The sequence below is a fragment of the Rhinoraja longicauda genome, chromosome 21, assembly GCF_053455715.1.
Source record: "Rhinoraja longicauda isolate Sanriku21f chromosome 21, sRhiLon1.1, whole genome shotgun sequence".
Lineage (NCBI taxonomy): Eukaryota > Metazoa > Chordata > Chondrichthyes > Rajiformes > Arhynchobatidae > Rhinoraja > Rhinoraja longicauda.
The window spans coordinates 5,397,336-5,413,139 of NC_135973.1; the positions used below are offsets into that span (position 1 = coordinate 5,397,336).

Here is a 15,804-nt window from a genome sequence, read left to right on the forward strand (position 1 = left end):
AGGCCAACATTCCATTGGCTTTCTTCACTGCCTGCTGTACCTGCATGCTTCCTTTCATTGACTGATGCACTAGGACACCCAGATCTCGTTGAACTCCCCCTCCTCCTAACTTGACACCATTCAGATAATAATCTGCCTTTCTATTCTTACTTCCAAAGTGAATAACCTCACACTTATCTACATTAAACTGCATCTGCCATGTATCCGCCCACTCACACAACCTGTCCAAGTCACCCTGCAGCCTTATTGCATCTTCCTCACAATTCACACTACCCCCCAGCTTAGTATCATCTTTAAGAGCCAACAGGATGTGCAATGAAGCTATCAGTTCATTGGGTCCCATGATATCGATCAATAAATACAAATGTGCCAATCCAGAAATCAAAAATACTTCAACCTTGCTTTCCCATGAAGTGTGTTGATGGTCAATAGACAATAGGTGCAGGAGTAGGCCATTCGGCCCTTCGAGCCAGTACCACCATTCAATGTGATCATGGCTGATCATTCTCAATCAGTACCCCGTTCCTGCGCTCTCCCCATACCCCCTGACTCCGCTATCCTTAAGTGGTCTGTCTAGCTCTCTCTTGAAAGCATTCAGAGAACTGGCCTCCACTGCCTTCTGAGGCAGAGAATTCCACAGATTTACAACTCTCTGACTGAAAAAGGTTTTCCTCACCTCTGTTCTAAATGGCCTACCCCTTATTCTTAAACTGTGGGGCCTGGTTCTGGACACCCCCAACATTGGGAACATGTTTCCTGCCTCTAATGTGTCCAACCCCTTAATAATCTTATATGTTTCAATAAGATTCCCTCTCATCCTTCTAAATTCCAGTGTATACAAGCCTAGTCACTCCAGTCTTTCAACATACGACAGTCCCGCCATTCCAGGAATTAACCTAGTAAACCTACGCTGAACAACCTCAATAGCAAGAATATCCATCCTCAAATTTGGAGACCAAAACTGCACACAGTACACCAGGTGCGGTCTCACTAGGGCCCTGTACAACTGTAGAAGGACCTCTTTGCTCCTATACTCAGCTCCTCTTGTTACGAAGGCCAACATTCCATTGGCTTTCGTCACTGCCTGCCAAACTTCAACCTTGCTTTCCCATGAAGTGTGTTGATGGTCAGTACGATTATCATCAAAATAAGCTACTTCATGTATGTGTAGGAAGGAACTGCAGATGCTGATTTACACTGAAGATAGACACAAAACGCTGGGGTAAATCAGCAGGACAGGCAGCATCTCTGGAGAGAAGGAATGGGTGACGTTTCGGGTAGAGGCACTTCTTCAGACTAAGAGTCAGGGGAGAGGGAAACTATACACCTCCACTCAGTCCGCCTAGACCTACGTGATCTCCCGGTGGCTAAACACTTTAACTCCCCCTCCCATTCTCATACTGAGCTTTCTGTCCTGGGCCTCCCCCACTGTCAGAGTGAGGCCCAACCCAAATGGGAGGAACAGCACCTCATATTCTGCTTGGGCAGCTTACAACCTCGCAGTATGAATATTGACTTCTCTTCTTCCAGTAACCATTGCTTTCCCCCGCTCTCCATCCCACCCCAACCTAAGTCGTACCAGCTTCAAAGTCGTCTTGTTGAGCCTCATTGTCTGCAACTAGTTTTCACCTAGCCCACAGCTAACAATGGCCTGTTTCCTTTACCATCGTTTCTTTTTTGCATATCTTTCATTCATTTGTTCTATATTTCTCTACCGTACCATCAATATCTCTCGATTCCCTTTCCCCTGACTCTCAGTCTGAAGGAGGGTCTCGACCCGAAACATCACCTATTTCTTTTCTCCAGAGATGCTGTCTGACCCGCTGAGTTACTCCAGCTTTTTGTATCTATGCTCCTTGTACCTTTCCATATCTCCAGTTTTCCTCTCCCCTGACCCTCAACCCGAAACTTAACCCATTCCTTCTCTCGAGAGATGCTGCCTGTCCCGCTGAGTTACTCCAGCATTTTGTGTCTATCTATTTAATGTATGTGTAGTTTGCTCGGCGTTGAACATTGCCTTAACAGTGCGTTGCTCCATGTTCTCCTTGCTTGCACCATTTGATTTAGAGGCAGATGGTCTCGGAGCTGGCAGCAACTGAGTGAATATGAATAATGTTGTCAAGCCCAGTAGTGTATAACTCCATAAATTAGAGGGATGCTTCATATCCTTCATGAAAGAGAAAAGGCACCAAGACTTAGAATAGTTGAGCAATTCTAATCTCGAATTGCTTGGCATTCTGACACTTTTACCTTAGCCATTAAGCAAAGATGGTGTAAGAAGGAACTGCAGATGCTGGTTTAAACCGAAGATAGACACAAAAAGCTGGAGTAACTCAGCGGGACAGGCAGCGTCTCTGGAGAAAAGGGATTAGGTGACATTTCGGGTCGAGACCCCTCTTCAGACTTGAACATATGTCTGAACAATAGGTCTGCAGAAGGGTCTCGACCCAATTCGTCACCCATTCCTTTTTCTGCAGAGATGCTTTCTGACCTGCTGAGTTACTCCAGCTTCTTGTGTCTATCTTAAGCAAATATGGTGACCCTCACTGAAGTCCTTTTAGTACCAACAACTTGTAATATTAAATTTCCGCAGGGTCCCACACACAGGAAATATTATTTTAAAAGCCAATGAGTGGCACGGTTTAATGGGTAGTCTTTGATACCTTTTATTCTCCAGTAATGTAGCATGTATTTTATATTTCATAATGTTGGGTGACATGTTATCTCAGTAATTATTTGTAATGTATACTTTCACATGGACTTGTCTAAATACTTGACAACTCTTGAGGGGAAGCTATAGGGTGAGTGCTCAGAGCCTTTTACCCAGGATAGGGGAATCAGAAACAAGAGGGACATACGTTTAAGGTGAGAGGAGCAAGATTTAATAAGTACCTGAGGGCCACCTTTTTCGTTCAGAGTGAGGTGCCCCTGTGTACAATGACAATAAAGATATATTGTATTGTATTGTATTGTAGAGCAAGCTGCCAGAGGAGGTAGTTGAGGCGGGTGCTACCACAGCATTTAAAAGACACTTGGACAGGTATATGGATAGGAAAGGTTTAGAAGGACATGGGCTAAACGCAGTCAGTGAAACTAGGTTAGATGGGGCTTGTTGGACGGCATGGGACGAGTTGGGCTGAAGGGCCTGTTTCCATGGTCTTTGACTCTATAATGTAAAATGGTTGGCTGCCTTCAGTGGAGAAAATAAGAATTTTCTGTTTTCAGACAAGAGTAGAAAAATATAATTTAAAAATAGGAATTCTGATCAAATCGGTAGAGTTGCTGCCTTACAGCGCCAGAGACCTGGGTTCAATCCTGACTAAGGGCTCTGTCTGTACAGAGTTTGTACGCTCTCCCCTTGACCACGTGGGTTTTCTCCGGGTGCTCCGGTTTCCTCCCACACAGCAAAGACGTACAGGTTTGTGGGTTAATTGGCTTTGGTTAAATTGTCCCCAGTGTGTAGGATAGTGCTAGTGCATGGGGTGATCGCCGGTCAGAGCGGACATGGTAGGATGAAGACCTTGATTCCGTGCTGTATCACTAAAGTTTTTGAAGTCTAAAGTAAATCTAAAGAAAGTTTGAATAATGGTTAAAATCCTACAAGGAATATTATTTTCAGTTCAATTCTTTTCAAGACTTCATCCAAACCCTTGGCCAGACGGCTTGCTGCCAGGCCTCACTCTGCCAGTGGCAACCTGTGATTACCCAGCAGAAGGCTGGACGGATGAGCCAGGAAGTTTCTCCATCTCCCCCTGTGGAGATGCACCAAACACCAGCTCTCTGGCCACGTCAGCAATATGTTGACTTGGATTCTATGCCACGCTTCATCCACAGCCTCAAAAAAATAGCACCGATTTACTTTTGCTCCTTAACAAGGTACATAATTGTACAGAAGCCAATTTGAGGTAATTTGCAGGGTAACACCATGGTGTACATAGTTTGAATTAAGTTTTTAAATGTTTCGTTATCTTTTATCCCTTCTACCACTTGCCTTCTGGCTATCCTTCCACTAACCTTCTGGCTATCGCCTTTTACACCAATTAGATGGTAGATGTCATTAGTTTACTTTTGTTTAGAGATTCAGCATTCTACAGAGGGCAATCAATCTACAAACCCGCACGTTTTTGGAATGTGGAAGGAAACCGGAGCGCCCAGAGAAAACTCGTACCTCCTCACGGGGAGAAGGTACAAACTCCCTCCGCACAGCACCCGAGGCCAGGAGTTAACCCGGGCCTCTTGTGCTGTGACACGTTTGGCTGGAAGATTTCTCTACTGACATTGATGGCACTCGGAAACCTTGCCACATGGCCATGTGTTGTCTCTGTGAGCCAGATCACTGAGTGTTGATTCGTTATTTGATTACCTTCCAAATTGATTCTTGCAGGAGCGCTCATTTTGAGGTGACTTGCCCGGGTCACGTCAGTTGGACTGAACAGGTTTAGATACTGGATAGTGACCATCTGTGAATCTGATGGCACGAACAACAGCTTAACCTGGTGGCACAGGTATGCTATTTAAACAGAGGCAGGGAATAAGTTCTAGGGGCAGAATTAGGCCATTCGGCCCATTGTCTACTGCGCCACTTAGTCTTGACTGATCTTTCTTTCCTCCTCAACCCCATTCTCCTGCCTTCTCCCTATAACCCCCTGACTCCCGTACTAATGAAGAATCTGTCCATCTCCGCCATTAAAAATATCCGTCGGCATGGCTGCCACATCTGTCTGTCAATGAATAATGTGAAACCTCTTCACTTCCAATAATAAAATTGTCAGTGTAATTAAAGCACATTTTGAATAGGTTTCATGTACTCTTTTTATCACGACTGGTTTCCCCTTACTCCTCTCAGTAGCTTTTGTTTCTCCTTCTACATCGGGTTGCATTTCCTTTCCGCTCGCAAGTGGGATCATGCACCCTTCAGTCTTCTGGAGCGACTCGTCGGGTCAGGCAGCATCTGTGGAGGAGATGGGTAGACAACATCTCGGGTCGGGGCCCTCCGTGAGCCTGACAAGGCTTTCATCTCCACTTTAAGTTGCACTTTTATAAAATGTGATGCTCTTTGAAAGGAGAGAGATGAAGAAAGCGAGGCTGTCCAAACCTTATCCTACTGAAGCGAGCGAGTTCCATCCATGTTTGAGCTTTGGTACCTGTGAAAAATTTCAATCCAGAATTTCATGTTTCCTTTGGACAGATGCAATAAAAAACGGGGAAGAAATGAGAAACAGCATTCTGGTTACCATGGGGACTCTGTCCAGTAGATTGAAAAATATATATTTGTGCTCTTCTAAATGATTTCTGCGCACACAGGAGTGGGGCATAGTTGTTAAGTCCAGTTTCGTTTCTGCCTGATTCTGCACATACCTTTCTAAATTAAAATATTAGATAAGGGCAATTGTGAGAGAGAGATAGAGAGAGAGATAGGGGGACAGAGTTAACCTGTGCTCAGAAAACTGGAGTAGTGGAATAATATTGAGTGGAATTCGGAATCGAGAGAGAGGTGACATTAGTGGGAGTTGTGTATTAACCCCAAACACTTGTGGTAAAACATGCCACCATATTAATCAGAAAATTAAAATTGCATGTAACAAGGACAATGTAATATTGGCTGCTTATAGACTAGGTTGGAGGATGAATTAATTCATTATATAAGATTTGTTTTCTAGTTTAGTTTATAAGGGATTGAGGAAGGAGGCTCTTTTGTTTAAGTATTTTGTAAGGATGATTTGGAAGCTAAGGGGTCTTTGGGGAGCTGTTTAAAAAAAATGATAGAATTTTGTTTAGAGATTGTAAATGATTTAGTCCAATCTGAAACCACAATCTTAAATCTAGATAAACCAATAGACAATAGACAATAGGTGCAGGAGTAGGCCATTCAGCCCTTCGAGCCAGCACCGCCATTCAATGCGATCATGGCTGATCACTATCAATCAGTACCCCGTTCCTGCCTTCTCCCCATACCCCCTCACTCCGCTATCCTTAAGAGCTCTATCCAGCTCTCTCTTGAAAGCATCCAACGAACTGGCCTCCACTGCCTTCTGAGGCAGAGAATTCCACACCTTCACCACCCTCTGACTGAAAAAGTTCTTCCTCATCTCCGTTCTAAATGGCCTACCCCTTATTCTCAAACTGTGGCCCCTTGTTCTGGACTCCCCCAACATTGGGAACATGTTATCTGCCTCTAATGTGTCCAATCCCCTAATTATCTTATATGTTTCAATAAGATCCCCCCTCATCCTTCTAAATTCCAGTGTATACAAGCCCAATCGCTCCAGCCTTTCAACATACGACAGTCCCGCCATTCCGGGAATTAATCTAGTGAACCTACGCTGCACGCCCTCCATAGCAAGAATATCCTTCCTCAAATTTGGAGACCAAAACTGCACACAGTACTCCAGGTGCGGTCTCACCAGGGCCCGGTACAACTGTAGAAGGACCTCTTTGCTCCTATACTCAACTCCTCTTGTTACGAAGGCCAACATTCCATTGGCTTTCTTCACTGCCTGCTGAACCTGCATGCTTCCTTTCATTGACTGATGCACTAGGACACCCAGATCTCGTTGAACTCCCCCTCCTCCTAACTTGACACCATTCAGATAATAATCTGCCTTTCTATTCTTACTTCCAAAGTGAATAACCTCACACTTATCTACATTAAACTGCATCTGCCATGTATCCGCCCACTCACACAACCTGTCCAGGTCACCCTGCAGCCTTATTGCATCTTCCTCACAATTCACACTACCCCCCAACTTAGTATCATCTGCAAATTTGCTAATGGTACTTTTAATCCCTTCGTCTAAGTCATTAATGTATATCGTAAATACCTGGGGTCCCAGCACCGAACCTTGCGGTACCCCACTGGTCACTGCCTGCCATTCCGAAAGGGACCCATTTATCCCCACTCTTTGCTTTCTGTCTGTTAACCAATTTTCTATCCATGTCAGTACCCTACCCCCAATACCATGTGCCCTAATTTTGCCCACTAATTTCCTACTCTGAAGACATGAGTTGGTGTGTGGTAGATTAGTAAACCTCATTACGAGACGTGACAAATCAATGGATAATATTTTTTTTAATATGTAGGTTTCAAGTAATATAAACCCATTTAAGGCAAACGAGGTCCTATGTTCCTGCCCTAGGTATTGAGAGAAGTTAAAATGGTTGAGGATCAAAGAAAAACACAATAAATCTGTGGATTGAGGAACAATTCAGTATCCAGCAAAGGTGACTGGAAAGGAAGGGAGAAGTAAAATAAAAGGGTAGAGTAGTAAGAAAGATAAACTAGACTAGACACTTCATAAAGATATGTGAAAACAAAATGAATAGCTAAAGCAATTGTGAGCCCTTCACAAACTGTGCACTGACTCAGTGGTAGAGCTACTGCCTTACAGCGCCGGAGACCCGGGCTCGATCCTGAACACGGGTGCTATCTGTACGGAGTTTGTACGTTCTCCCCGTGACCTGCGTGAGTTTTCTCCGCAATCTTCGGTTTCCTCCCACACCCCAAAGACATACAGGTTTGTAGGTTAATCGGCTTGGTATAAGTGTAAATTGTCCCTAGTGTGTGTGGGATTAGCGTGAACGTGCGGGGATCGCTGGTCGGCGCGGACTCAGTGGGCCTTTTTCCACGCTGTGTCTCTAAACTAAACTAAATATTTGGATTGGAAAAATTTAGCATCCAGCAAAGAAGAATGAAAAGGAAGGAAGACGTAAAATAAAAGGGTAGACCAGCAAGAAAGATAAAAACCAACTAGAAATTTTAAATGAAATATTAAATACATTTTATATGCCTGATGAAGGTCTCGACCCGAAACGTCACCCATTCCTTCTCTTCCCGCTGAGTTACTCCGGCATTTTGTACCTATTTTCGGTTTAAACCAGCATCTGCAGTTCCCTCCTACGCTAGAAATTTTAAAAATATGTAAAAAAACAAAAAGATTAGCTAAAGTTATTGTAAGTCCGTCACAGACTGAAATGGAAGAAATTAAACAGGTTGGATTGACCAGAATCGGAGTTCACAAGATCGGGGTTAGATACCGTTGCAAACTGTGGATTGGTAGAGAGGCAGAAAACAAGAGTAGGATGAAAACAGAGTAGGCAATGTTCTGGTTTCTGTGACAGCGGGGTGCTGCCAGCATGCTGGAACACCAGGTGTTCACCATCTGTGTGGATGACTCGGTTAAATATAGAAAAGGTTTGCTGATGTTACAAAGCTAGATGGCAGTGTGGGCTGTGCGGAAGATGCAGAGAGTGCTTCAGGGAGATGTACATAACTCAAGTGAATAGGCAAGGACATGGCAGATGAAATATCATGCTGAAAGGCGTGAGGCCATCACTCGCCCTGGAAAAGGAAGAGCGTCTGTATTGAAAGTGTTGGGGTTCTGAGGAGCCAAGGCGCTTTATAGGAGAGAGCACCGAAATGATCACTTCCATGCCGAATGAGATGCCCATAGTTGCCGATCCGATTGTCCAGTCGCAGACCCTTACCTGCAGCAGAATTTGAGTACGAGGAGGGATGCCTTTCTCCAGTTGTAAAGAATCCAGTGCAATCGCATGGTTTTCCCCCTCCCTGACTCTCAGTCTGATGAAGGGTCTCCTATTCCTTTTCTCCAGAGATGCGGCCTGACCCGCTCAGTTACTCCAGCATTTTGAGTCTGTCTTTGGTGTAAACCAGCATCTGCAGTTCCTTCTTAGGCACCTGGAATATTATATACAGGAGAGGGCACAAAGAGTAAGTCAGCGAGTCAGGCAGCATCGCCGGAGAATGTGGATAGGTGACGTTTTGGGTCAGGATCCTTCTTGAGACTGAAACGTCATCTATCCATGTTCTCCAGAGATGCTGAGTTACATCAGCATGTTCTGTTTTTGTAAACTACCATCTGCAGTTCATTGTTTCTCTGTTACAGGCAGGCTTGGCTTCCTTACCCAAGGGAAGCCATGTTTGCACAAAGCAGGTGTACAGTGAATGTTCACCCGATAGATTCCAGGAGTGACAGGATTATCATACAGGAGACACTTGCCTGACTAGATCTACGTTTCAGGTTAGAAGAATGAGAGATTCTTTCATTGAAACAAACAAAATTCTGCTGGAATCACAAGGAACTGCAGATGCTGGAATCTTGAGTAAAACACAAAGTGCTGGAGTAACCCAGCGGGTCGGTCAGCCTCTATGGAGAGGAGATGTTTCGGGTCCAGACCCTTCTTCTGAAGCAGAGTGATCTAGATGTGGAGTTGATGTTTCTCCTGGCTGGGGGAATCGTTTCAAAATAAAAACTGGTGTTTAATAAAAGAGTTGAGAAGAGATGGAGCGTGAGATTGGAGCTGAGGTAAAAGATCAATTGTGATGTTTACTTTAGACTTTAGCGATACAGCGCAGAAACCGGCCCTTTGGCCCACCGAGTCTGCACCGACCAGCAATCACCACGTACACTAGCGCTATCCTACACACTAGGGACAATTTACAATTTTACTGAAGCCAATTAACCTACATATCTGTATGCCTTTGGAGTGTTGGAGGAAACGGGAACACCTGGAGAAAACTTACATGGTCACAGGGAGAACGTACAAACTCCGTACCGTACAGAGAGCACCTGTCGACAGGATCGAACTCAGCTCTCTGGCGCTGTGAGGCAGCAACTCTAACGCTGCTCCAATGTATGAATGACCTATTTTCATTTTTAAAAAAATTTCTTTTAGGCAGAGTTTGCTGAATAGTGAAAGAGGCCAATTATACTGTTTAGTTTAGAGATACAGCGCGAAAACAGGCCCTTTCGGCCCACCGGGTCCGCGCTGACCAGCGATTCCCGCATATTAACACTATCCTATACCCACTAGGGACAATATTTTACGTTTTCCAAGCCAATTAACCTACAAACCTACACGTCTTTGGAGTGTGGGAGGAAACCGAAGATCTCGGAGAAAACCCACGCAGGACACGGGGAGAACGTACAAACTCCGTACAGACAGCTCCCGTGGTCGGGATGGAACCCGGGTCTCCGGCGCTGCATTCACTGTAAGGCAGCAACTCTACCGCTGCGCCACCGTGCCGCCATACTCTGTCTGCATGTTGCCTGCACTCTGCAGTAAGACAGGTTGAAACCCAGAGGTGTTGGATATTACTGAGCATTGCCTTGACTAACATGGGCATGAAATACCGAGTGGTAAAAATGAAAATTGAGGTGGATTTGACAAAACCAAACTTTTAGATGAATTATTCACAGATAAAGGATGAAAAGGACCCTGTCGAAACATCTTGAATCATGATGGTTATGAGAAAGTAATAGATGGAAATTATTTGGTGTCTGCTGCTCTGCTGCCTAACCTTGAGTGTATCTTATTTGCTCACTCTCACTCGCTCTCCCGATCGCACACTCGCTCTCCGTCGCACACTCACTCACACTTCCTTGTACACTCACTCACTCATTCCCACTCACACTCTCTCGCTCTCAATAGGCAACATATCCCAGTCTTCATAGAATACCACAAGAAGACAGGCAGCCCTTGGGCCCAGTACACTGTTCTGCCTCGTAAGAGCTGTGCAGTTAATTCCGCATCCCTGCTGTGAGCGGACTTCAAACTGCCTGCCTCTCTGCATACAGATGACAGATATAACATTGCATGTTTGAGAGGAGTAAATGAGGTGCCTGAGTTGTTTTTACCCCTTTATGCGGGGAATATCTGTACGTAAACTTCAATTGCTTCTGGTTCTGAGAAAACCTTGAGGCTTTTGAACAAATTCCAAAAGCGTTTGAACAGCAACAGACAGTTATCAAATACTTCAATATTCACATATAAATTAACTGTGGGGGGAAAAAACAACTTAATTACAATTGCCTTAATAAATTGCCACTTATTTTAATATAAATGTCATTCCCCTCCGTTGTAATAGGCCTCCACAATTTGCACAAGTGGGAATTGTACGTTCTGCAGTTTTGGAAGTGAAAGAGCAAGGTCGAACTTGGGGGGTTTTCTACAGCTCGGCACTTTCATAGAGAGTACCGCTTTCAGTAAGGGCTTTGAACATCAAAGCACTTTATCACAAAAGCTTTAAAGCATTAACACTTTCTTCTAACCCTGTTATATAAATGCTCAACTTTTTTTATCGATTTGGTTTCTTCAAGAGTGATGTCCTTCATTTTGCCTTTTTTTTGTCCTTCAAAGTTAACGCTTTGATGTCTCACACTTGAATCAGTATTTACTTGCACTTTCTGTCCGTGAAAGTTTAGAGCCCTAAAATTACGCATTGACTCTGATCTTAAGTACAATAGCCTGAAGTATTAGTAGAACAAAACTTCGGATCGCAGCCATGAAAGTGTTAAACAGATCATTGTGTCATAGCTGCGGGATATTATTGACTTGAAGGTTTTGAATTTATGTTGTTCCAGTAACTACTTGCTGCCTGTTGAGGGGATAATGAATTATGTTGAAGATTCTTCTGAAATGCAAGTTGATTCCGTTGGATCTAGGGTGAAAAAATTGCACCACGTGAAAGAAAGCTTAAAATTAAAAATGAAGAATATATTTTGGGCGTAGTGGCCCATTTGGTGAGTGAGGGAATGTGAGGCATGTTCCGAGCATGTTCCCATCTCTGCAAAATAAATCACGCAAACATCTTATTGAGGCTAGATCATGCAACCTCTGCAGGTAAAAAGAAATCAATGAGCGGCACGGTGGCGCAGCGGTAGAGTTGCTGCCTTACAGCGAATGCAGCGCCGAAGACTTAGGTTCGATCCCGACTACGGGCGCCGTCTGTACGGAGTTTGTACGTTCTCCCCGTGACCTGCGTGGGGTTTCTCCGAGATCTTCGGTTTCCTCCCACACTCCAAAGACGTACAGGTATGTAGGTTAATTGACTGGGTAAATGTAAAAAATTGTCCCTAGTGTGTGTAGGATAGTGTTAATGTGCGGGGATCGCTGGGTGGCGCGGACTCGATGGGCCAAAGGGCCTGTTTCCGCGCTGTATCTCTAAATCTAAAAAAAATCTAAATCTAAATCTGAACGGTGGCGCAGCGGTAGAGTTGCTGCCTCACAGCGCCAGAGACCCGGGTTCGATCCAGACTATGGTACAGAGTTTGTACGTTCTCCCCGTGACCTGTGTGGGTTTTCTCCAGGTACTCCGGTTTCCTCGCACACTCCAAAGCCATACAGGGTTTGTGGGTTAATTGGCTTCGGTTAAATTGTAAATTGTCCCTAGTGCGTGTCGGATAGTGTTAATGATCCGATAAAGTAGTGTTAGGATCTGTTTCTGCGCTGTATCTCTGTGTCTATAACTTCATAGGGTTGCACTGAGACGTATGGTGACGTTCCGAGGCACCAACTATTTAGTTTTCAATTGGTGCTATCTAATCTGCGGAGATTGTACAGCCACTACCTTCTGGAACTTGGCATTTCCACACAAAGAAAAGAACCACCTACCCCTATCTATGCCTCTCATAATGTATTTCTATCAGGACTTTGCGTTTTTATCCAGTGTTGCCTTGTGAAGGACTTGACCTCGAGAGGAACGTAAAAGAAAATGCCAATCTTTGTTGGCATTCGATTAAGTTAAGGAATATCTCACAAAAATATAGTGCAACATATGCTACATCTGGAATTGAGAAAAATGCTACAAATACTTGTCTTGTCGGTCAGGACAAGTTTCTTGCCCTCACCACAGCTGCTGTTTGCAGTTTCCAACATTTACATTTTTATTCTGAATTTCTGGCAATCCCGACAATTAGCTAATGTTTGATAAATGCCACACCTCAGTTTAGTTTAGAGGTACAGCATTGGAAACAGGTCCTTCAGCCCACCGAGTCCACACTAACCATCGATTACTATTGAGGGCGTGCAGCGTAGGTTTACTAGGTTAATTCCCGGAATGGCGGGACTGTCATATGTTGAAAGACTGGAGCGACTAGGCTTGTATACACTGGAATTTAGAAGGATGAGAGGGGATCTTATCGAAACGTATAAGATTATTAAGGGGTTGGACACGTTAGAGGCAGGAAACATGTTCCCAATGTTGGGGGAGTCCAGAACTAGGGGCCACAGTTTAAGAATAAGGGGTAGGCCATTTAGAACTGAGATGAGGAAAAACCTTTTCAGTCAGAGAGTTGTGAATCTGTGGAATTCTCTGCCTCAGAAGGCAGTGGAGGCCAATTCTCTGAATGCTAGATAGAGCTCCTAAGGATAGTGGAGTCAGGGGGTATGGGGAGAAGGCAGGAACGGGGTACTGATTGAGAATGATCAGCCATGATCACATTGAATGGCGGTGCTGACTCGAAGGGCCGAATGGCCTCCTCCTGTACCTATTGTCTATTGTCTATCACCCGTCCTCGGTAGTTCCATGTTATCCCATTTTCGCACGCACTCCCTGCACACTAGGGGCAATTTACCTACAAACCCGCACATCTTTGAGATGTGGGAGGAAACCTACGCGGTCACGGGGAAAGCGTGCAAACTCCACGCAGACAGCACTGGAGGTCAGGATGGAAGGCGGGTCTCTGCCGCTGTGAGGCAGCAGCTCCACCCGCTGTGTCACTGCTCCACTGTTACTTCTCTTCCAGGGATTCCCTTCACGTCGTCGTGGCCTCGATTCTGATGGGATATTTGTTCTGCTCTGCCACCCCACCTTTCCATCAACCTGTTTGTGTTGAAAACCTGTCACATCTGCAGCTCATTCATGTTGTGATACGAGATCCTTTACCTGAAATGTTAACTCTGTTGCTCTCCCCACAGATGCTGTCTGACCAATTTATTTCATCATGTTTTACATTTTAATTAAATAAATCCGTTGATTAGTTTAGTCGGTGAATTCAGAGGTACTGCCATAGAGTCACGAGGAACTGCAGATGCTGGAATCTTGAGCAATGCATAAAGTGCTGGAGCAACTCCAGTGGGTCAGGCAGCATCTGTGGAAGGAAAGACACAAAATGCTGTGGTAACTCAGCAGGTCAGGCCGCATTGCTGGAGACTATGGATAGGTGAAGTTTCAGGTCGGGACCCTCCTTCAGTCTGTCATACCTTGGCCATATCTTCAGGGACATTTCTTCCCAGCTGTTGTCAGGCAACGGAACCATCCAACCACAACTAGAGAGCAGTCCTGAACTACTATCTACTTCATTGGTGACCCTCGGACTATCTTTGATCGGACTTTGCTGGCTTTACCTTGCACTAAACGTTATTCCCTTATCATGTGTCTGTACACTGAGATTGGCTCAATTGTAATCATGTGTTGTCTTTCCGCTGACTGGTTAGCGTTGAACAAAAGCTTTTCACTGTAGCTCGGTACACGTGACAATAAACTAAACCGAACAATACCGCGGGTTTGATCTCTATGCCATCTTTAACTCTACAGAATACCCTGATGCTCTGTCCTCCGTGCCATTATAGGTTCATCTCCAACTTTAACGACATTGTTAAATATTGAGAGGAAATGGAGGATCGGTTTGTCCCGTCTAACGTGTTGCCTCGACTTTCCTTGCAGTTTTCAGGCTGACAGGCCGGCTTTGAACGTGGCCATATTCCCACTGCTCCACGAAGGGCTTGCTGATGTCATCCGAGATGTTCCAATGATGCACCTGGATGAGATAACTCTGTTCAAAAGCCGTGTGGCGGAGGATCCTCTGAACCTGTGGTGGTGACGTGAAGGACCAGGCGTTGAATGCATTGGTGTTGTGTAACCCCCTTGTGTGATTATCTTCTTGAATTTCCCCTACCTGTTGACGATCAATTTTATTTTTAAAAACACACACTGATTAATGTCTTGTAAAAACCGTACCAAGTGTCGAAAGTTTGGAAAGCTGCCTAAGTGTTTTCTATCTTTTTTCCATTGCCATGTTTCTCCTGCGAAACTTCACAAGATTTGGGTCAGTACCAGTAGTGATGGATTTTGTGCAGTAAGTTTTTTTATGTTATGCCTGTTGTACTCTTTACGATCTTCAGATTAGGAACTCAAACCCAAGGACAAATAATAAATCATTGTCAGCCCCATGGTGCACACACTCTCTGAGAATAGCATTGCATTCTATTTTAAGAGTAACTAATGTTTCAGTGGGTTGTTTCCTCTGATTCTACTTTCCTTGCTTGATCTTTGTAACAATCTAGGTGAGACCAAGTCCCCCCCCCCCCCCCCTGTATCCCCATTAACTGCTGCTTTTCTAAACTGTGCATGCACCTCAGTTATTGTTCAAGCTTGGACACTGTATAAGAGGATCAGTCTAGTTCTTTGCACACTCTTCAATGTTTTTGTGTGTTCTTTGTGATTTAATAACCAAATTAAATACACTTCCAGTGTGATCGGATCAGTGTCTTGAAGTTCTCTTGGCGCCTCTATTCTTGCTAAGCATCTCGCCCTTCTGTTTGGCAATCTTTTATAAAAGTTACTTTCTGCCAATATTGTAAGTGAAGAATTCTTTCCATTTCCTGCTCTGTTTCCTCACTGCAGCCTGTTATATGTGTGTGTGCATATTGTCAGCAACTTTGAGAGCAGAAGCAAGCCAAAGATAGACACAAAAACCTGGAGTAACTCAGCGAGTCAGACAACATCTCTGGAGAGAAGGAATCGGTGAAGAGGGTCTCGATCCGAAACATCACCTATTCCTTTTCTCTGGAGATGCTGCCTGACCCTCTGAGTTACTCCGGCTTTTTGTGTCTAACTTTGGTTTAAACCAGCAGCTGCAGTGCCTTCATACACAGAGTCAAACCATTTCACCCAACCAGTTGGTTCATACTAGTGTTGTATTTACATGAGCTTCCTCCCACCTGCTTTTCATCAAATTTATAAATATTTATTTTATTCCATTCTGGTTAAGTGATTGCCTGGCT

At 44.5% G+C, this 15,804-nt stretch overlaps 1 protein-coding gene across 2 annotated transcripts in view; it reads left to right on the plus strand.

Annotated features, from left to right (window-relative positions):
* Positions 1–15,309, plus strand: part of fbxl18 (F-box and leucine-rich repeat protein 18) — a 47,172-nt gene extending 31,863 nt beyond the window's left edge. Inside the window, exon 4 of one of the 2 annotated variants that reach the window (XM_078417642.1) lies at positions 14,465–15,309. In XM_078417642.1, coding sequence (XP_078273768.1) covers positions 14,465–14,621 — 157 coding nt within the window. In that variant the 3' untranslated portion in view covers positions 14,622–15,309. Of the gene's footprint in view, positions 1–4,384; positions 4,674–14,464 lie in introns of those variants that run through there. The other variant, XM_078417643.1, reaches the window with a different exon arrangement.
* Positions 15,310–15,804: the final 495 nt, after the last annotated feature.